General features: G+C 47.7%; 1 protein-coding gene across 1 annotated transcript; it reads left to right on the forward strand.

Moving 5' to 3' along the window:
- The first annotated feature begins 430 nt into the window (after positions 1-430).
- EXOSC10 (exosome component 10) lies at positions 431-21,115 on the forward strand. Its single transcript, XM_060141446.1, has 25 exons — positions 431-587; positions 2,832-2,968; positions 3,716-3,839; positions 4,890-4,994; positions 5,281-5,446; positions 5,596-5,710; positions 6,774-6,849; positions 7,058-7,168; positions 7,372-7,515; positions 8,013-8,203; positions 9,231-9,387; positions 9,533-9,681; positions 9,846-9,896; positions 10,547-10,658; positions 12,570-12,620; positions 12,783-12,861; positions 12,955-13,064; positions 15,224-15,319; positions 15,664-15,738; positions 16,900-16,987; positions 18,076-18,149; positions 18,669-18,840; positions 19,633-19,694; positions 20,262-20,338; positions 20,975-21,115. The coding sequence occupies exons 1-25, from the start codon at positions 477-479 to the stop codon at positions 21,003-21,005; spliced, it is 2,664 nt and encodes an 887-aa protein (XP_059997429.1). The 5' UTR covers positions 431-476; the 3' UTR covers positions 21,006-21,115.
- Positions 21,116-22,360: the final 1,245 nt, after the last annotated feature.

Raw genomic sequence — 22,360 nt, forward strand, 5'->3', positions numbered from 1 at the left:
GGTAGGAACATATAGACGCCTTTTCTAATAGTTTACCTATAAAGGGCAAGAGGAATGTTACAGGGGCTGGAAGGAAGTGTGGGGTGGAGTGTTGTTTTCTAGCTTGTCTTTTATTTGGGAGAGATGCCAGAATACTTGTAGTTTGTTAGGGATGAACCAGCAGCGAGGGAAAAGATAGATGACGCCAGAGAGGGGATAACTGCAGGAGTCAAATCAAGTGAGTGAGGGGGCCACGGAACCAGAGCCTGGGAGGAGCAAGCTTTAAATATAAGAATAATTGGGTCCTCCAGGTCTTACCGTAAATCACTGGGTTGCTGTCATGAAATAATACGAAGTTAAAGAAAAACGTCAAATTCCCTGGGTGGGGTACTCAGCTGATACCGCCCCAACTCAAGAATAGCCTTCGCACATGCGCAGTGCGTGCACGTCGCGTTGGCTGAGGCACTCTCGCGAGAAAAGCCGTGCAAGCCGGAAAAATGGCGCTTCCCAGTCCCCGAGAGTCCAAGGCCCAGTCGGCGACAAGCGCTACCGAGTCTGACGGGGAGATGGTGCTGCCCGGCTTCCCCGATGCAGACAGCTTCGTGAAGGTGAGCTCGTGAGGCCTCGGGGGCACAGGGAGCCGCCCGCGGCTGACCGGAAGCAGGCGCGGACCCTCTCGGAGGCCGCCCACGCGGCCGCGCGCATGCTGCAGCGAAGCCTCGGGAGGGGGTCTAGGGGCCGCTCCCCGCGCCGGGCACAGTCTTCATCCTCCGGGGATGGGGCCTCGCACGCTGACACCCGGGGACGCCACACTCCCCCGGGTCCTTGATCTTCCGTTTGAGCCCATGTAGTCCCGAGTATGGAGAACCGTCTCCGCCTCGTGGGAAGGGCTTTCTGGTCACCCTGATGTCCCCAGGCTTCGCGACCCCGACCCCGCCCAGGTCTGAGCCACCCGACCAACTCTCCAGAGAGACTTGGCTGCTTTACGCCTCCCGCGGCCGGGATGGCGCTTCTTCCCTCTCTTGAGGGCCAATCCTACATAATCCCAAACCCTGGGTTTAATGTCACCTGTTACAGCTGCCACCGAGTGTCCCTCCTGGAGGTGCCATAGAGCATTTATCAATGCCTCCTCGAAGGAACATAGAGTTCATTTACATTATTTGTCTATTGGTGCTTAAATATGAACAAACCAACCTGGGATTAAACACCTCATGCATAGCTCTTCCAAGACCATGAAACTAAAATAGTTTGTAAGTTAGCACTACAGATCCTCCAAAACGCCACTCGCATTATATCTAATTCATCATTAGCAGATGTTGTTATTAATTCATTTATTTGGTTCTGAATAGTTCCTGGGCCACTAGCCATGGTCCTGATTGGGTGGCTCAGTGCTACCATGTACCCCACCATGATTCAAGTTCCCATCTTTCTCTCTCTTTTTTTTTTCTTGGAAAACATTTATTACACAACTCACAGTAATGTCAGTTGGCCTTGATATGACCAACTGTCATTTACCTATGACAGCCACTTCAGGTTTTTTCTCATTATCACACAACAAAAATAGAGACCTACTTGGCACTAACTGAGCCATAAACACTAGTCCAGCTGTGGACAGTAGCCATTCTAAATTGCTTATCCAAAAGATCTAGAATATTCTTATATTGTCTTTTTTTTCTTTTTTTTGCTGCACCATATGGCTCATGCCACACCACGTGGCTTGTGCCCCTTGCAGTGGAAGCATAGAGTCTTAACCACTGGACCGCCAGGGAAGTCCCTTATACTTTTTTTTTATTATTATTATTATTTATTTTTGGCTGCGTTGGGTCTTCATTGCTGCACGCGGGCCTCCTCTAGTTGCGGTGAGCGCGGGCTGCTCTTGGTTGCGGTGCGCGGGCTTCTCTTGTTGTGGAGCATGGGCTCTGGGCGCAGGGGCTTCAGTGGTTGTGGCACGCAGGCTCTAGAGCACAGGCTCAGTAGTTGTGGCGCATGGGCTTAGTTGCTCCGCGGCATGTGGGATCTTCCCGGACCAGGGCACGAACCCATGTCCCCTGCATTGGCAGGCGGACTCTCAACCGCTGCGCTACCAGGGAAGCCCTTTTTTTCCTTCTTCTTCTTTTAATAATGAGAGATTACATCTATTTATTTATTTACTTTTTTGGCTGCCTTGGGTCTTCGTTGCTGCACACAGGCTTTCTCTAGTTGCAGTGAGCGGGGGCTACTCTTTGTTGTGGTGCACGGGCTTCTCATTGCAGTGGCCTCTCTTGTTGCAGAGCATGGGCTCTAGGCACACAGGCTTCAGTAGTTGTGGCACGCAGGCTCAGTAGTTGTGGCTTGTGGGCTCTAGAGCGCAGGCTCAGTAGTTGTGGCACACAGGCTTAGTTGCTCCGCGGCATGTGGGATCTTCCCGGACCAGGGCTTGAACCCGTGTCCCCTGCATCGGCAGGCAGATGCTTAACCACTGCGCCACCAGGGAAGTCCCCCTTATGCCTATTTTTCAAAGGCGGAAACTAAGGTTCAAATAAATAAAATAACTTGCCCAAGGTCACAGTCAATAGGTAGCAGAGCCAAGACTCAAACCCAGGCTGTTTTGAATATTAGTCATATTATATATGTATTTGTTCTTTCTCTCCCTACTCTCCCAAGAATGTAAGCTCCAAAACTTGGTTTCATGTTCACTGTTGTATCATAAGGGCTTGGTGTAAAATCGGCAGTAAGTGAATATTTGTTGGATGCATGAAGGTCTTCATCATCTAGCACAATTCATTATATATAGTAGATCTTGAAAAAAAATGAGTTGCTGAATGAATGGTGATCCGTGTCTAAAACATGCTTGTTTTTCTGGTTTTTGACAGTTTGCTCTTGGGGCAGTGGTGGCAGTCACCAAGGCATCTGGGGGCCTACCACAGTTTGGTGATGAGTATGATTTTTACCGAAGTTTTCCTGGCTTCCAGGCATTTTGTGAAACACAGGGAGACAGGTTGCTTCAGTGGTAAGTACTGTATATTGGTTTCTCATGTTGAAAAAAAAGACTATAAAGAAGTAGATGATTTTTCCTGAAATTTGTTTTTTTCTTACCATAATTTTCTGTGCTTTAGAGCTATAAAATGTAAAAATGAGACAGTGGGAAATGTTAATTAGGGAAATGTTACTTGGTAAATTTTGAGTTTTACTTTTAAAATATATATTGACTATTGCAGCTATAGACAATGAATCTTTTTTAATTAATATGGGACTTGAAAACCTAGATCCAAGATTCTCTCACACAACTTGGAAAGTCACAAGTATTAGCTTTCTTTTTCTTTTTAATCTAGTTTCTTTTTTAGTAATAACTTTCTAATAAGTGTATTAGGACAGGCATTACACAAACATTGATTTTGTTTAACTGTTGCATGACAGAATTAGAGAATCTGTTTTAGATTTCATGGTAAAACAATGAATGCAGAGTATATTATTTACTTAGTGTTATGTATTTTTTTTTTTAGAATTTAAAGGAAGCTTTGGGATAGTTTCTTCCACCCCCTCAAATAATAGATGAGAAAAATAAGTCTTAGTGAGATTCAGTGAATTGCCCAGTGCCATACAACTAGCAATGTTTTTTGCTAAAGGGTGCAGGTTTTATTAGCTTGATCAAAAAGTATTGGGAATAGTCTAAGCCAAGCCTTGGGAGCTTTCTCCTAGATTATAAACAAATGAATAAAAGTATACAAGCTGATTTTGGTTTTCCTGTCCTTTCTAGCATGAGTAGGGTAATGCAGTACCATGGATGTCGCAGCAACATTAAGGATCAGAATAAAGTGACTGAGCTGGAGGACAAGTTTGATTTGCTAGTTGATGCCAATGATGTTATTCTGGAAAGAGTGGTGAGTATTTCACATTACTCTTAAGGTTACTAACAGATGAAGAGCTTTCGTATTATTAAATATGAAAAGAAACCCAAGCACCTTAGGAAATGAAAAGAAAGGAAGTTTAGCATTTCTGGCCTGTAATGACATTCCTTCCCTCTGCTAGTTGGCTTCTTCTTCCCAAAAATAACACAGTTGTCTTCAGATATATCACTTCAGAGTATCACTGCCCCGGGGAAAGGCTGTTTTTAAAGTGCTGTATTAGTAATCTACCTTCCAGATTTGCGAATCCCATTTTGTTGCAAGAGAAGAGGCCTCTGGATACAGATCCCAACCAAAATTTCGTCTATTTTTACTATTATCCACAGTCTGCTAAACACCTTGACTTGCATAATTGGAGGGAGATGTGAATCATTTGATCTAGCTGACTGTCTACTTACACCTAATACTACAGCATAACATTCTTTACAGAAATACACACAGATTGTCCAAAACACATCTAACTCTCAGCCATGTGACAGTCCTGCAGATATTTAAATCATGCTGTCCTGTCCCTTGAAGTCATCTCTTCCATGGTCTAAATGCCCACAGGTCTTTCAGTGGTTTCTCATACTTTATGATTTCAAGTCCTGGCATTTATCAGCTGGGTGCACCTCTGTTAATGGTGCCCAAACTGAGATTCCACATCTTTATAAAGTAGATCAGGACATGCTTCATTCTCACTCTAAATACCGTACCTCTATGTTTAATACAGTCTAGGGTCTTTTTAATTATTTTAGTGGGCCACATCATACTGTTGAATCACTTTTGAATTTTCAGCCCAATTCAGAACTGTAAAGAGACTTGATCAAGGGTAGGGAGTGCCTGATAACAGCCCTGTCATTGAGCAAATAATGCTTCATTTATTTGCGATTGATGACTCTCTAATCACCTCTGCTACAGTGATCCACCCTTATAAGTGTGTACTCTCGCACATAATTCTCTGAATGTATTTTGTAAAAATTTTAGGTAATTAGCTCTGTTAACCCTGAAAGGAAGATACTAAATTAATGTCTCTTTTACTCTTAGGGCATTTTACTGGATGAAGCATCAGGTGTGAATAAGAATCAACAACCTGTCCTCCCTGCAGGATTGCAGGTCCCTAAAACCATAGTGTCCAGCTGGAACCGGAAGGTGAGGGCTGCTTTTCAGGTGAACTAGAGCTTTCAGTGTCAGCTTTGCAGTAGGGCCCTTGCCCATTCTGATTTGCATTTCTGTTTTAACTTATTGGACACAGAACTGGCCACTGCCTAAGTTGTTCTCATAAATAGACACAACCTAATTACACCCTCTTGTCTAACCCCCCAGTCTCACACACACATACATTCTTAAATGAGTGGTCTTTGGAAGGCATAAATTGGAATTTATTCTAATTCATCAAGTTGCTGTGTTATAAAGTATTTATATTTGTTGATCATAGGCAGGAGAATATAGCAAAAAAACAAAATGTGAAACATTCCGGCTGCTTCATGCAAAAAACATCGTCCGGCCTCAGCTTAAATTCCGAGAGAAGATTGACAATTCCAACACGCCGTTCCTTCCTAAAATCTTCATCAAGCCCAATGCTCAGAAACCCCTCCCTCAGGGTAAGTAGTGCTAGCTCTGCCCAACAAAAACGAATCAAGGGGAAAAGGTATCCCTCCCACCTTCCTTTCTTCAAATTCAGAGGGAGCCAGTTAACCCTCCATAACTAGACAAGATGTGAATGTGTCTTTGTCGCTGCTTGGGTCTCCAGCACTCTCTAAAGAAAGGCGGGAGCGCCCACAGGACCGACCAGAGGACTTGGATGTCCCCCCTGCCCTGGCAGATTTCATCCACCAGCAGAGAACCCAGCAGGTGGAGCAGGACATGTAAGTGTTTGCCTGTCTGAACGTCCTGCCGTGGCCCTCATCCTCGTGCCGCATTTTCACTCTGTGTCACTTCTGTGACGTGTGAATGAGAACAGAATCTGAGGAGTCCTTATCCTGACGTGCATCTTATCGATTAAACCTCCTGCTTGTGTTCGCAGAGGGCCTCGCACAAGCACCATCTCACGTAGCCCTCATGCAGTCCTGAGAGCTGCCGGTTGCTCTCGTCCCCATTGGACAGATGAGAAAACAAAATTAGGGATGCTAACTTCCCACAGAACTAGAACTTTAAGCCCAAGTTTTCTTAAAATTGTCCTTCCTGTGTACCACTCTGCCTTTCTTGTTAGGTGTGGATGCAAACAAGAAGGTAATGCTCACCAATAAATTCAGTACAGAAAAGACATTTCTCACTGGCAGGATAAGCATCTTGGAAAAACTTTGCTTAAAACAGACAAGAGGACTTTGATTTCAGTTCAAAGAAAAACGGTGATGAAAACTTCCTCAGTGTTGGTCTTTTTCTCACACGCAGCCAGAGTGTCTGAGTGTTTGTGCCTCAGCCCCAGCTCTGCACTGTGAGGCCACTAGCTGAGTGCTAGAGAAATAAAGGTAATGAAAGGCAGCCCTGCCCTCAAGGAACTGAGAGACTTAGGATTTTTATGCAAGTATCTGATAGAGGAACTGAAAAAAATACATCATTTGGTATATGACCAACTGAGGTATTGACCACTCTCTCTCACCTCACAGATTCGTTATTCCAAACCACAAGGAGTTACATATCTCACCTTTCTGTATCATCCACAACAGCAGCCGTACAGTGTTTGGCAAATTAGTGCTCAAATCTGTATAAATGAATCGATTTTGAATTATCATACTTTAAGGGTGAACAAGTTTCACCCAATTTTTTTTTTTTGATGCACTTGAATCGTTGTTGAAACAATGATGCTTTTAAAAATATTTTCACAATGGTCTTTTCTTGTTTGTTTTTACGAATTGGATTAAAGCAGTTGTTCTTCCTTGAATCATGGAATTAATCAAAAAGATTTTTCTTTTTGTTTTATTGATTCAGGTTTGCACATCCTTATCAGTACGAACTAGATCACTTCACTCCACCAGACTCAGTCCTTCAAAAGCCAGAGCCTCAGGTAAGTGCCCAACCTTAGCTGATGGATGGTACCCAAGTAGCCCAGGAAGAATCAAATACATAAATTACTGGATGTAATTTTGGCTTTCCTTAAATATTTTTAAAGAAGGTTATGACTTTGGATTATTTCTTGAACTCTTAATTTTGGTACTTTCATGAAAGATGATTCTTAACAGTCTGCTCTTTCTGCCCGTACTTCTGTGATGCAGTTATACAGACCTGTAGGAGAGACACCCTGCCACTTCGTGTCCTCGCTGGATGAACTAGTGGAACTCAATGAAAAGCTCCTGAAGTGTCAAGAATTTGCTGTAGACTTGGAGGTAACTTGTTAATGACCTGGAATGAAAATTTTCATTTCCTGTGCGTTGACCTACTCAAGAAATACAGAATTAATACTAATTTAAATCTACTTTTTGGTAGAAATTAATTATATTACTCTGCTTTATAACTGACTTCAAAATCGGTAAAGGTAAGCCTGGTAAAATCTTTTTCTCCTGTTCTCCCTTCTTTCTGTGTGTTTTAGCACCACTCTTACCGGAGCTTCCTAGGGCTCACCTGCCTGATGCAGATTTCCACCCGGACAGAAGACTTCATCGTTGACACCCTGGAGCTTCGCAGTGACATGTACATTCTCAATGAGAGCCTCACAGACCCAGCTATTGTTAAGGTCAGTCCCACTCTTGCACGTGAGTGCAAGATTTAGGTGCTTTTCAGTTTACTGTTTTCATCATTTCAACGTAGACCCAATAAAGTTGAGAGAAATAACAGTAGCTTCACACTAGGGCACCACATGCTAAACTGCTTTTGTTTCTAAACCCCTGTTAGAAGAGCTAAGGCTTAGCTCGTTACCACCCAGAAAAATGTTAAATCACTTTGATGAGTACTGCAGTGAGCCCATGCTCTCAAGATTGTTTGGACTTAATGACTACCCTTGAAGTTAGCAGAGCAGGTTTCTTAGAATCATCAGCTGTTAGCAGTTACAAGTATGCAATTAGGAGTGTAGAAGGCTGTGGCCCAAATTAAAAGAGGCATTTAAAACTGAACCCATCTTAATCTTTATCCTGTCTTCTAATTCCAGTGTTCTAATAACCTAGGGGCAGAGTTCATTTCAGAGTATAAGTGGCCTTGTGCCACTGTACTGCCTGACTGTGGTTTTGTTTTCAGGTCTTCCACGGTGCCGATTCAGACATAGAATGGCTACAGAAGGACTTTGGGTTGTACGTGGTGAACATGTTTGATACCCATCAGGCAGCACGCCTTCTTAACCTGGGCAGGCACTCCCTCGACCATCTGCTGAAGCTCTATTGCAACGTGGAATCAAACAAGCAGTATCAGCTGGCCGATTGGAGAATACGGTTAGTTTGTTCTTGACCAGGAAATGGGGGATGGCAGAAGGCGGCCTCGGCGTTCATTAACTCCCACTCCTGGAGACCTTTGTGCAGGCTGTAACACCATTTGAATCTTCAGTTGAATGTCGTTGGGCTTTTCTCCAGTTGTTTTCGTTGCATAAGGACAACTGGAAGTTTTAGAATAACAATGAAGTTTATGTTGGGCTGATTATGTTACATAGAGGGGAATGTTAGTAAATTTCAGTTTAGTTCTGTAATGTGAGGAATTTAAAAATTTTTAAATGGATTGGTTAAAAAAATGCTTCCTATTTGAAAAAGCTGGGAATTACTATCTTAGATAAACAAATAGTTTGTTATGCTTCATGGAAATAGTAGTTGAAAGAGCCACACCATGTCAGCATTTGTCAACGCCAGTCTCTTGTTTGTAACTCACATCTCCCGGGAAGGGATGCTTGTGTATGTGTGAGGTGGTCTCCCATAGGTGTGAGAGGATTCTAAGGTGCAGCGCTGACTTAGCCTTATAGTCAGTGTTTACTATAGTCAAAGGCTGTAACAGAGTCTTGGCCATACTTTGTGGGATTCTTGCTCACCTTGGTCATTTTCAGATGGCCGGCTTCCTCTCTGAGGTTGCAAGTGTTGTATGGAGAAGCACCAAGCTTTTCTCCACTTCTCATGCCAGAATTTCTAAAGAGGATCTAGTGAAGTCCAAATGTAAGATGAAAATGATAAAATCTAAAAACCATTACCTGTTATTTAACCCATGCCACGTGCCATACGCTGGGCTAAGATTCAAACTCAGGACAGCAGGGCCCTTATTTTTAACCACATCCTTGCCCTGCTGCCCTTTCTACCCAGCTGTGAAAAGAGTGGCTTGTCATATGAAGATGCAGGAGATGCTGGTAGAACTGTAGTATTGGCCGGGAGAGAATCTTTGATATCAGAACCAAAAATGTCTTAGCTCCAGCAGCGTAGACAAGTTGAATTGCCGCCCAGGGGGAAAGGTGTGAAACAATGTTCTCTGTTGCAACTCTAGACCTCTGCCTGAGGAAATGCTCAACTATGCCCGAGACGACACTCATTACCTGCTTTACATCTATGATAAGATGAGGCTGGAGCTGTGGGAGCGTGGCAACGAGCAGCCCACGCAGCTGCAGGTGGAGTGGCAGCGGAGCCGTGACATCTGCCTCAAGGTAAAGCCCGACACCCGGGTTCCGCTCAGGTCCCACTTGTTCTTTGCTTTGCTCTTTGCATTCATGAAAAGAGCCCAGTGTCTTGAAGAGCCCAGGGCACAGTATTGATTCCCACTGATCTTGAATATTCGATAATATTTTGCAGAAATTCATCAAACCTATCTTCACGGATGAGTCTTACCTGGAACTGTATAGAAAGCAAAAGAAACATCTCAACACACAGCAACTAACGGCCTTTCAGCTGCTGTTTGCCTGGAGGGATAAAACAGCTCGCAGGGAAGATGAAAGTTATGGGTAAGAGACTAGAGATTCTTTTAATCTTGCCAGGTCTGGTAACAAGGAAATAATGGACTTTTTTTCCTTTTTGCCACGAAAGTTGGTTGTTTTCCCAGGGTTATAGCATATAGTGGAACTTGTTGGCTGAATTTAATGTGATCCTGTTGTGTGTTTTATTCCAGATATGTCCTTCCAAACCATATGATGCTAAAGATAGCTGAGGAACTGCCCAAGTGAGTGAGACCTGATTAATATGCTCGCGGACTTTCTCAGTAGAGAAGAGTTGTCCTTCACAGTCCAGCTTCCCTGATTGTTATTGCCTCAAAGCTGTTTACTCAGAGAAGATTAGTGCTCAAGGAAGTTAGCAGCAAGGAATGCAGTCTCTGCCCTTGGGCTGCCATTTAGGCAGTAAAACTTCTGAACTGGAACTGTTTCAGGGGATGTGCCTTATACTGAGTCCCATGTAAGTCTCTGAGCCTATAGCGTCCACTTACAAGGAAGGAAAATGTCTGTACCTTCTTCCAAATTAAGCTATCTTATGATTTTAGACGTTTTATGATGTTAATTGAAGTATAAGCAGAGAATCAAAGTTCATAATCTTCTATCACCTCCTTGCAGAATCGCAGTACAGCAGAGCTGTGGCCCTTCTTTCCAGCTCTCCCGGTTAGCAGGAGGCAGCTGTAAGAGGCTTTCTGCTCAAGGCTCAGTGCAGCAGGGAGCACGTCTAGGAGCAGCTGGCTGGGCTGCCCGGACGTGACGGTGTTTCCTTGGTGTCCACCTGAGCTTTCCGTGCTCTGGCTTTATCTGGTTATTGTCCTTTCCTGGAGCCTTTGAGGGCTGTGTTCCTAGGCGATGAGTTGAGTATGTTCTCGCTTGCCTTCAGGGAACCTCAGGGCATCATAGCCTGCTGTAACCCTGTGCCACCTCTTGTACGGCAGCAGATCAATGAAATGCATCTTTTAATTCAGCAGGCGCGAGAGATGCCCCTGCTCAAGGTAAGAAAGCTTTTCTGCTAAACGTTCCCAACTCAGCACGTTCTCAACCCTGTCTGCCAGTGTCTTACTCCTTATGGTGTCCTATGGACGTGAGCTGGTCTCCATTCTAAAAACATCCTGAAGACATAATAGGATTTAGGAAATCCAGTGGGTGTATCTTTATGATAATCAAAAGCTAAAACTCATCCTTTTTTTCATGACCTTATCTTTGATCATCCAACGAGTCAGTGATGTCTAATGATGTCTAATGGGCTGGTTAGCTGTTGTTCAGAGGCAGTTAACCCGGCGGGATAAAATGGAGTGGGGATCTCAGCACAGGGAGCTCATTTTGGAAAACGGGCAGTGGTCCAGAGTGAAGTGATAGTGCCCTGATGAGTGTGTTGGTCACAGAAATGGAAAGCAAAGGACGGGTACAAGAAGTATCTTCAGAAGAAAAGATCGATGGGACTTAATAACAGATGGAGACAACAGCTGCCATCTCTTTTTTTCATTTTTTCGGCTGTACCGTGTGGCTTGTGGGATCTTAGCTCCCAGACCGGGGATCAAACCTGGGCCCTCAGCAGTAAGAGCCCCGAGTCCTAACCACGGGACCACCAGGGAATTCCCTGCCATTTTTTTTTTTTTTTTTTTTTTTTTGCGGTACACGGGCCTCTCACTGTTGTGGCCTCTCCCGTTGCGGAGCACAGGCTATGGACACACAGGCTCAGCGGCCATGGCTCATGGGCCCAGCCGCTCCGCGGCATGTGGGATCTTCCCAGACCGGGGCACGAACCCGTGTCCCCTGCATTGGCAGGCGGACTCTCAACCACTGTGCCACCAGGGAAGCCCTTCCCTGCCATTTCTTTTGGAGCACGATGCTAAGTGCTTTAGAGGTATTCCCCGACTGGCAAGTGGATTTGAAAATAACGGAGGAGTCAAGGACAGTTCACTCCACATATAAAGCCAAGGTGATGGGAACCATGAGAACCTTGGATAGAAGAGGGGAATTCAGAAAGAGCTAACTGTGAAGGAGATGCTAAAGTTTAGGAAAATTTAGATGAAAGCAGGGTCCCCAGCCCATAATCCAGATCCATACATCTACGTCTATGTGCGACGCATGGGCACGCACACACCAGCACGCCTCTGCTTTTGTGTAGGTAATGCAAGATGTCAGGTAAATTTGCATGTTTTTTTTGTTTGTTTTTGTTTTTGTTTTTTTGTTTTTGCGGTACACGTGCCTCTCACTGCTGTGGCCTCTCCCGTTGCGGAGCACAGGCTCTGGACGCGCAGGCTCAGTGGCCATGGCTCACGGGCCCAGCCACTCCGCAGCATGTGGGATCTTCCCGGACCGGGGCACGAACCCTCGTCCCCTGCATCAGCAGGTGGACTCTTAACCATTGCGCCACCAAGGAAGCCCTGCATGTTTTGATTTGTGTTTTATTGGGACAGTTTTTCATGTTTTGTCTAAGTAGTGTCAGCATGTGGTAAATCATGTTTACAATCTTTTGAAAGATTATTGATTCCAGAAGACTTAAAATCAGCCCCTTTGAAAAGGTGAAAAAGAAGAGAATCTGAGGATAAACATATTTACTGTCTTCATGTTAAAATTTCTTTCTTGGCTCTATACTTTTTCCAAGTAAAGAGAGAAACGCTGGTGACAAGAGAAGAATCTTTATCAAGCTCTTTGGAGTCCTTCCACATTGTGCCTTGTTACGATAAAAGGTTTTATTCTTTCATCCAACAAATAATTATTGAGCACTAAATAATTATAGTGCCAGGCACTGGAAGGGATGAAGGGATGAGAGAAAATCTCTGGGCTCTTGAGAAAAACACCGTCTAGTGAATGGACCCTTCTGCGCTGAGGGGGAAAAAATGTGTGTATCATCAAATTTAGGGAACTTTTCTCAAATTCTCTTTGTTTTTACTTTTCAGTCTGAAGTTGCAGCTGGAGTGAGGAAGGACGGGCCACCACCCAACCCTGAGGTACCGGGATGTGTTTATTGTTGCTTCTTTGGGGGAGACATCAGTCAAAGCCAGCACGGACCCAACCTCCCTGACAGACACCAGGGCCTGACACCTCGGGCAGAAGGCTGCCCCCTGCTTGCAGGTTATTCGTGTCAGCCTGGTGCTTTTTTTTTGTTGCAGAGATTGGAGAATGCTCTCTTCGGCCCCCACGACTGCTCCCACGCCCCGTCAGACGGCTGTCCTCTCATTGCAACCAATGGTAATGAAAAGCCCTCTGGAATATCGTGGACAGCTGGGGCTGCCTGGTGTGCCATCCCACAGGCTTCGACCGTGCTGACTTCCCTCCCTGTAGGGCCTGTGCCGGTGCAGAAGCAGGAGGGCCTCCCCACTGCCCGAGAAGAAGAGGAGGCCCTGCCGGGCTCCGGATGCCTTATCGCTACCGCTGTCATCACGTTATTTAACGTGAGTAACATCTTCGGGGAGGGGAGACAGACCGGGGGGACGTACTGGGTTTATCACACAGGCCGTCTGCCTGGAGTGTCGTGGCCACCTCTGAGCTGAACACCAGAAGTAGAAGCCAGCAGTGGTGGGAGTGGGCATGGAGGCCATCAGCCAGGTGGTGTTTGCTGCCCTGACGAGGAGGTCTGTGGGAGGTGGCAGAGGATTCTCTGTGCACTCTGCGTGAGGAGATCCTCAAGGGAGGGTTGACATCTTGATACTCACCGATGGCCCCCCAGGGAAGTGGGTGTGGGCTCCAGGGGCGCATAAGCAGGGACTTTTCCTGAACATCCACGGTCAAGGGACAGTTCACCCTGATTCCCAGAAGGGGTGGAGTGATGTCTCCGATGAAGAGTGTGTGCTGTGTATACCTTCCTGACAGCTGCCAGCACCACCTATATGTGCTCTGGATGAAAAAGAGAAGATTTAGAGAGCATTTCTCCAGTCTGGCTCGTTAGAGGAAGTGAGCTGCAGGAAATCAGGCACTAGGAAGTGGGTAGGAGCTTGTTCCCCATCCCAGAGAGAGGCTGAGTCCTGGTAGGTAGTGACTCCATCCAGTGTGGAGTCCCATTGTGGCCCGCCTGAGCCCAGCCGTGTTCCTGGAATCGGGCTGGGATGCGACAGAGCTTATCCCGGTCTATCCCACCCAGCACACTTCTCCTTTCCGCCAGTGACTTGAGCTGCAGGTTCTTTGCACAAGGAAGACCAAGGTGCATTTGTTGGTCAGGATGGACAGATACTGAAATGACCAGGGACAAAAGGAAAACGCACAGATAAAATTCTGAATACAGCAAGCAATAGATGTGGTAGAAAGGAAAAACCATAATTTCTAGAAAGAAGGAACTGAGAAAGAGAAGCAAGAATACTGTCTATATGGAAAAAGACAAGTGTCAAGCTTAGCAGATGTTCAGATGGTTAAGAAGCTGGTGATCCAGTAGGTTACGGGATCACCGTTCACAGCTATTCCACCACACTCGGATGCTGGGCCAAAGCCAGGGAGGTGAAGTACCACCTGCAAGATGTACCACCCGGGAGTAAGCTTTCCTTTTCACTTAATTACATACATTTAGTCTTGCTTCATGTGAAAAGAAGTCTAGGAGCTTTAGTTGACCGCAGAATTCATTGAGCCACAAAGTGATTAGGCAGCTAAAGATGTGAGCGTGAACTTGCGGCTGTGTGGACGTGTAAGTGCTGTGCCTGGTCTAAAGGATGCTGGATCCCCTCGTGCCCTGTGTGGCAGGGAGCCTAACTACAGAAAAAGCCAAAGGATAGCACATGCTGATGAACCCAGGTGGAAGCAACATTCTGTTGCATAATTTCATTGGTTACCTATAAAGGTGTATGATTTTAAATTTCAGGTAATTTCAGGTTACAACCCCACATTTTAGAGCCAGCCAGACCTGGGTTTAAATCCTTGTTCTGCACCTATTAGCTGCAAGGCTCTGGAAGACTTTCTTAACTTCTCCCAGCCTCACTTTCCTCATCTGTAAGATGGTGAGAATAATGCCACATAGCTCATAGGTTGTAAGGACATGGTGAGAATTCATTGATTCAATGGATATGTATTAAACACTCTCCTGTGTGCTATTACAGGTTATTACAGTGCCTTATGCATAGGGGAGACTTTAAAAAAAATAGTCGTTAATATTGTCAATCAACTATACTTAAATTTTAAAAATTTAAATTAAAATTGTTTTGGGGGTTTTTCTTTGGGTTGGGGGGTTGTTTCTGTTTTTTGTCTGTTTTTATTTTTTTTGCTTTGTTTTGTTTTTGTTTTTTTTGCAGCTTACTCTTAGTTCCCCAACCAGGAATTGAACCTGGGCCACCGCAGTGAAAGCACCAAGTCCTAACCACTGGACTGCCAGGGAAGTCCCAAAAAAGTTTTAAATAAAAAAATAAATTTAAGTTATTCCCTGGTGGTCCAGTAGTTAGGGCTCCGTGCTTCCACTGCAGGGGCCACGGGTTTGATCCCTCATTGGGGAACTAAAATCCCCGTATGCGGCATGGCGTGAATGAATGAATGAATGTCAACTGTTAGTATCATTACTGTTACTGTTATTCCTCTTGCTTGTATCTTAATGTCACAGAATGATTACATGAGTGATCATTTTCTGTCCCTGCAGGAACCTAGTGCTGAAGAAAATGGAAAGGGTCCATTAACAGTTGCACAGAAAAAAGCCCAGAACATAATGGAGTCCTTTGAAAATCCATTTCGGATGGTAAGTAATGGTTGTGTATGTTAAGGGCTGACAGAAGAGGCAGAGCTTTCTGTAGCTGTAGGTGCCTTTTGCCTGGAAAAGAAGCTGAGGGTGTTCAGAGACTGGAAGCCTCAAAACTGTGAAGTCGTCCCCGGCGGTGGGTTGAGACCTGGGGTCAGGTCTTTTGAGACAAAGCCAAAAAGAAGTCCCCACTTGAGGGCCAGGCAGCCGCGGCCAGGCTGATGCTTTGCACTGAGGCCTCCTAAGATGGAACCAGCAAGAAAACTCCCATCTCAGCGCCACCGACCTCTGGGTCGGGATTCCGTTTCTCAGCGGTTAACGTGACTGCGTCTCCATCTCTCCAGTTTCTGCCTTCACTAGAATCCCGGGCTCACGTCTCTCAGACAGCAAAGTTCGATCCATCTTCGAAAATCTATGAAGTAAGTGGATTTGTCAACCTTTCTAAGAGTGACTTTCTAAGAAAAGGGGACTTCTTAATTTCTTAAACCAGGTTTCTGTTTTAAACAAGCCCATCTGTGAACCTCCCTGAAAGTGAATGCAAGAAGCACTTCATATATAAGCATTGTTTCCAGAGAGAGCAGCCAGACTTTAATCAGATTTTCGAAAGCATTGGGGGACTTTTTAAGAAACAGATCTTTGGTTTTTGTTTTTTTAAATTGAAGTTTAATTTACTTGGTGTAAAGTACAGAGATATGAAATGTACAGCTGGATGCGTTTTGATATATGAATATTATGAGGTCCGTAAAGGTGGCGGCTTGCATTTTAAAGCACTCTGTCGTGTATCGTGTGGTTTGTCTTCAGCAGCATCATGAGTAAGAATGAGAGCACATCTTCCCTGGGTCCCCGTGAGATGTTCCTGGGAGCCCGCATGTGAATTGTCTGTTAAAAGCCCTCTTCCTCCCTGCAGAAAGTAGCGCTCTGGTCAGATAGGTGGCCTGCCTCCCTCTGCTCCCAGCACCACTCTTTCTTTAGGCAAGAGAATCAGGCCGACACCCTGATGGGCCTCCACCCTGTCACTGCTGGTTAGCCTGCTGCTGTTGGACGGGGAGTCAGGCAGGGTTTCCCCCACTGGCTGTGGCACACTCAGCAGCCATCCGTCCCTCACCGTGCTTGCTGGTTCCTGCCACCTAGATGCGTTCTAAGGCCGCAGGTACAGGTGGTGTCATAAAGAAGCACGTCAGACTTGCAGGAGTCCCGCCTTGAATCCCATCTCCGCCATTTATTAACCACGCCCCTTGGACAAGTTATTGTAGCTTCTCCGAGACTGCTTCCTGTCCGTAAAGCAGGGGTGATGTTAATGCCACTGTCCTGGGATCACAGAAGGGACTGAATGAGAGGGTGGATATGTGAGCATCCAGCCCCGTGCCTGGGGTACAGCTGTACGTTGTCCTTCTTAATAAGTAGCTTATAAATAAAGCCAGCCTGAGGTTTTATTTTGTGTGTCCTTAGATATGGAACTTATAACCTAGAATGTATATAGCTGCTAGGTTAGCATGCTCTGCATCACCTCATTAAAAAAATAAAGCATTCCTAGGTGGCTGAGTTCTGGAGTTTTTTTGTTTTGTTTGTTTTCATTATAGATCAGCAACCGTTGGAAGCTGGCAAGCCAGGTACAGGTACAAAAAGAATGTAAAGAAACCGCCAAGAAGAAGGCAGCTGAGCACACAGGTAGCGCAGCGTCTGCTTCCTCAGAGACTCAGCGCATTCGTTAGAGAACAGCCCTTGCACGTCGTTCTGTCGATTTAATCGTTCAGCGACGTGCCAGATACAGCAAAGCAGCCTCCGCCCTGCTGAGGGATGGCGGACGGTCAGCCGGTAGATGTGTGAGCTGTCAGGGCAGCGGGTACTTGCTCAGAGAGCGAGGTAGGAAGTGCTGGGGGATGGGCCTGAGGGGGCGCCGGGCTACTTCCCTACGGCAGTCAGTGAACGTGGCAGTCAGTGAACGTGGCATTGAGCAGAGACCTGCAGCAATCGGGGGGGAGGGTACCAGACCGGAGGCCCAGCGAGGCCAAGGCCACAGCTCGCCGTGCTGCTCAGCGTGGGCAGGAGGCCCCGGGGATGAGGAAGGTGGGAAGGAGGGGAGGGCAGAGAGCAGGAATCCGTTGTCAGGACTTTAATTCCAAGTGAGTTGGGAGCCTTGCAGGGTTCTGAGCAGAAGAGGGACATGCGCTGAATTAGGCCGTGGAGGCCTCCCCCTGGAAGCCGCGCAGAGGGCAGGGCAGGGAGTCCGGTCAGGAGGCAGGGCCGGAATGCAGGTGCAAGGGGACGCTGGCGTGGCGTGGACGAGCTGGGGACAGAGCAGGTGGTGAGAAGTCAGAGCCTGGGTGTGGCCCGTAGTGAAGCCGACAGCGTGGGGTGAGTACTCAAGGGTGGTCCGTGGACTTGAGAGGTTTCGTCCTGAGTGCCTGAGGAGGTGGGGCTGCCGTCGACAGTGAGGCTGAAGAGGGAGCCGGTTTGAGGCGGACGAGGTTTTGGTTCTGGTCCTTCACGTGTTACAGTTGAGATCCCGACGCAGCACCCTCAGAGGTGTCCCGTAGGCCAGTGCATGAGGGGCAGGTGTGGGTGTGGACTGAGACGGCGGGTGATGAGAAGAGCATCTGGGCCCGAGCCCCACGGCAGCCACCCTGTGGGGATTTGGGGAGGTGGGGTGGGACCAGCAAAGGGGGCTGAGGGGCAGGGAGGGCACGCGCAGCTGGGGCGACCGCTGTGGGCAGAGGAGGGCGGAGGCTGCACAGAGACGGTTCTCTCTCTTGCAGCTGCCCGGGACCAGGCCAAGGAGGAGTGCGGAGCCGCAGCGGAGCAGGCCGTGTCCGTCCGCCAGCAGGCCGCCGTACGTGCTGGCTTTTCTGCGTTTCCTGGTTGTGGTCAGGATTGTTCTCAAGCATCAGGAGGGCTTGCCCTCAGCTTTGGATTGAATGCTTGCTTCTTCCCAGTTCATGCTGGCTTGTCAAGTGGTGCTGCCTCGTGCCCCTTGAGAAGGTTGACGTTGTCATCCCTCTTCGACGTTCCTCCCTCCGCATTTGGGATAAACGTGCCCCTCGCCTGTAGAAGTAGACAGGGCTTCAAGCCCGCACTGTGTCCCACTCCTCCTGGGAGCTGTTTCACTCCCCGGCACCCAAACATTCTGGAATGCTCAGCCCCGGCCTTTCGAAGTGGCCCGATGTCATTCTCCCTCTGGGAGCTCGTCTCGGTCCACCTGGCGGCAGCCCCGCCCAGACTGCCCGCCGGCGCTCCTCTCCCCATCACCGAATCAGTCGTTACAGCCCAGGAGGCGGCGGGTCCCTCGCGCTGTGCTCTCTGCAGGGCACGCGGGGCGTGCTGCTCTCTTACGGGTCTGTTCAATCCACAGCTAGAGAACGCTGCCAAGAAGAGGGAACGAACAACAAGTGACCCGGGGACGACAGAACAGAAACAAGACAAGAAACGACTCAAAATTTCCAGGAAGCTAAAAGACCCAGATCCACCAGAAAAAGATTTTACCCCATATGACTACAGCAAGTCGGATTTCAAGGCTTTTGCTGGTGAGGCCAGAACTGGTGCCCTGCAAGGACTACCTGCCGTGTCACATGGGGTAAAGAAACAGCGGGCCTTCGGCGGAGCTTAAGCTCTGCCTGACACCTGGCACGAAGCAGGAGTTGTGAGGGATACAGTGGTGACCGGACAGAAACCCACCTCCCTCAGCCCCTGGGACTGACTTGTAGGAGCCGCTCTGGTGGTTCAGCACAATGGTGTCTGTTCTAATCGTGGCTTCATCCTTCTTCACAAGAGCTTGTGTTTTCACACACACACACACACACACACACACACACAGAGACACACACACAGAGACACACACACGATTTGGTTTGTTGAGAAAACCTGATGCCCAGGAGATGAAGCTCTGTGCTTCCTGAGCCGGTGAGAGCCTGTCTACTTTGAAGGGGCTGAGGCTGGCATTCCTGACTGCAGAGCAGCCTCCTTGGCAACACAGCAGTCTTTTCTGCAGGAATGTCACCTCTGGTCCCAGTTTACTGACAGTGGCTTCATCCTGCACGGAAACCAGATAGATTTCCTTGATGTAAAGTGGCCAGTGCTTAGCCACCGGCCCCTGACCTAAGAATAGACCTGTGAGAAATGAGCCTTGTCTCCAGGCTGCCCTTAGCTACTGGGAACATGATCTGTGAAGTTTCATCAGCCAGAAGTTTCTCTCGGTAAAGGGGTAGTGGACTGACAGCCCACACTGCCTGAATGTTGTGCCCCCGGCCTGGTAGTAAGTCTGTTGTGTGTATTCACTCATTCACACGATCACCGGCGTCTCTTCTCTTACCTTTCAGGAGACAGCAAATCCACGCTTTCTTCCCAGTTTGACCCAAATAAGCAGCCACCGTCTGGCAAGGTAAGTAATAGACTGAGAACCCCAGCATGCTCCAGGTGCGTGTTTGTTGACCTCTTCCACTGCTTGGAAGACAGGTCCATCTAGGAATCCTTTTTGCATATCTTTTCCCTCACCTCATTTCTTCCCAAGTACAGACAATACCCGTCAACTATTCTAGCAAGAAAAAAATGTTTTAAAGAGTCTATAGAAGTGGGGGTGTGGTTTTGAAGGGTGTTACTCTGTTTGCTGCCATGGGAATTACAGCCACAGGCCGAGGCCCTCCCTGTGGCCACTGGCACAGGCCTGCCTTTGCCCCCGCCCCACCGTGGGCGTTGCTTCCAGTCAGAGCCCAGCGTGGCTGCACTCTGGCATGGGGGGCGGGGCGGGGCCCACGTGGGGCCCTCCCGTTTCTTCAGTAGCTCATCTGTGTGGCCTCGCCTTCAGAAACACCCAGAAATGTCCAGTTGCGAGAAAACCAAAGTCACACCAGTGGCGCTGGAGTCCTTGATGGGCCATCTGAGCTCAGGGGTGTTTTCCTGTGCGTCTTGCAGTCATGGTTGTCACTCAGCTTCAATGGCTTCTTTTCAGAAATGCACTGCAGCCAAAAAAATTAAACAGCCGATGGGAAACAAAAGCATGTCTTTTCCAACTGGAAAGTCAGACAGGTACGTGCCAGGTGGCCGGCGTGGCCCGGGAAACCCGGTGAGCAGCTCGGAGGCCTTAGGGGGAAAGACCTTCAGACGGCCTCTCCCAACCCGATCCCGCCCTTTGTCATTTGGAAAACTAGCTGGGACAGGAGAGGTGATCGCTGGATGCCAGTCACAGCCACGGCCTCCCCGGGCTCCAGTCACCCTCAGTGCTCTCCCGGTACCATACAGTTTCCCAGGGGCACCTCGGAGCAAATAGGTCTGAAGTTTGCCTAGATCAGCTTGTTTCTGAGGAACGAGAAAAACAGTCCGTAAGCAAATGTGGGTTGTCATTGTTCAGGAATATTTTAGTTAGAGGCGTGAAACCCTGATCCTTGAGGCAGACCCTGAGGTCAGAGGACTCGCCCCCAGGCTGTGGCCGTAACGGAGGGACCTGCCTGTAGATCTCGGTCAGCTCGGCCGTTCCGGCCCCGCTCTTGTCTGCTGGAGTTTCGGGGCACATTGCTGCCCTGCTCAGTCCTCGCAACCCCCAGACAGTCCATTTTCCCTCCGTTCTGCATGATTAAGGTTCACAACGTTTTATAAACTGGCTGAGAGCCGACGTTCAGCCACACTGGAAGAAGTAACTCTCTTGTTTTCGTGCTGTCTCTACAGAGGTTTCAGGCACAATTGGCCAAAGAGATAGTGTTGGAAGAGACCCGTGGGACCCTCCCATGGACTGGAAGCACCAAATGGTGGTGCTGGTTTTGTACAGGCTCATTTTTAAACATTAAAAATAATTCTTACTGGAAGAAAGCGGGCTCCTGACTTTTCTTTTGCGGCCACCACGGCTCTGGCAGGAGAGAGCAGATCTCATCTTGTCCAGATCGCCATCGTCAGTGGCCTGGGGTGAGTGTGCCCTTGGGGTGTGGTTTCTGGAGAAATCCAGAGCCACCTCCAGGGGGGAATGCAGGAGGCTGTCCTGTGACTCAGGAAAGGGAGGCCTGGAGCACAGCGCTCACCCGACTGTCCATCCCGAGAGTTCTCACTTGTTCACACACCTTCGGATCACATGAATGAAGCCAAATGGTGGAAAGTACATTCGGGAGGGACCGGTGGGTGCCTAGAACCAGCGGGGCTTCACAAGGGCCTGGTCTCTTCTCTGCTTCTTTCTCTCTCTCTTTTCTTTTTACACTTTTTTTCCCAATTATAAAAGTAATAACAGGGCTTCCCTGGTGGCGCAGTGGTTGAGAGTCCGCCTGCCGATGCAAGGGACACGGGTTCGTGCCTCTGTCCGGGAAGATCCCACATGCCGCAGAGCGGCTGGGCCTGTGAGCCATGGCTGCTGAGCCTGCGCGTCCGGAGCCTGTGCTCCGCAACGGGAGAGGCCACAGCAGCGAGAGGCCCGCGTACCGCAAAAAAAAAAAAAAAAAATTAAAAGTAATAACATGTTTATTGTAGGAAATGAGGAAGACATAGATAAATGCCAAGAGAAAAATTAAATCATCTTTAATTCTACCACACAGAGATAACCTTTAACATTTTGATAGAAAGGCTTTTTACCATGTATATCTTTTTTTCTTTAATAAATGCATTTACTTTTGGCTGTGTTGGGTCTTCATTGCTGTGCGCGGGCTTTCTCTAGCTGTAGCAGGCAGGAGCTACTCTTCTTTGTGGTTCACGGGCTTCTCATTGCGGTGGCTTCTCTTGTTGCAGATCATGGGCTCTAGGCATGTAGACTTCAGTAGTTGTGGCGTGCAGGCTCAGTAGTTGTGGTGCGTGGGCTCAGTAGTTGTGGCGTGCAGGCTCTAGAGCACAGGCTCAGTAGTTGTGGTGCATGGGCTTAGCTGCTCCGCGGCATGTGAGATCTTCCCGGACCAGGGCTGGAACCTGTGTCCCCTGCATTGACAGGCGGATTCTTAACCACTGTGCTACCAGGGAAGTCCACCGTGTATATCTGTAACTTACAGACGGCTTTATATTTCTATAGTCTTTCACCTTTTTTATTTAATATTTATTTATTTATTATTTATTTATTTGGTTGTGCCGGGTCTTAGTTGC

This window comes from Lagenorhynchus albirostris, chromosome 2 (assembly GCF_949774975.1).
Source record: "Lagenorhynchus albirostris chromosome 2, mLagAlb1.1, whole genome shotgun sequence".
Taxonomy (NCBI): Eukaryota; Metazoa; Chordata; class Mammalia; order Artiodactyla; family Delphinidae; genus Lagenorhynchus; species Lagenorhynchus albirostris.

Excerpts from the sequence above, each read along its gene's own strand:
- EXOSC10 (XM_060141446.1), top strand. The coding sequence starts at position 477 with ATGGCGCTTCCCAGTCCCCGAGAGTCCAAGGCCCAGTCGGCGACAAGC. Across the intron at positions 5,711-6,773 it reads CAGCAGGTGGAGCAGGACAT|GTTTGCACATCCTTATCAGT; the intron begins GTAAGTGTTTGC and ends TTATTGATTCAG. Across the intron at positions 10,659-12,569 it reads GAGAGATGCCCCTGCTCAAG|TCTGAAGTTGCAGCTGGAGT; the intron begins GTAAGAAAGCTT and ends TTTACTTTTCAG.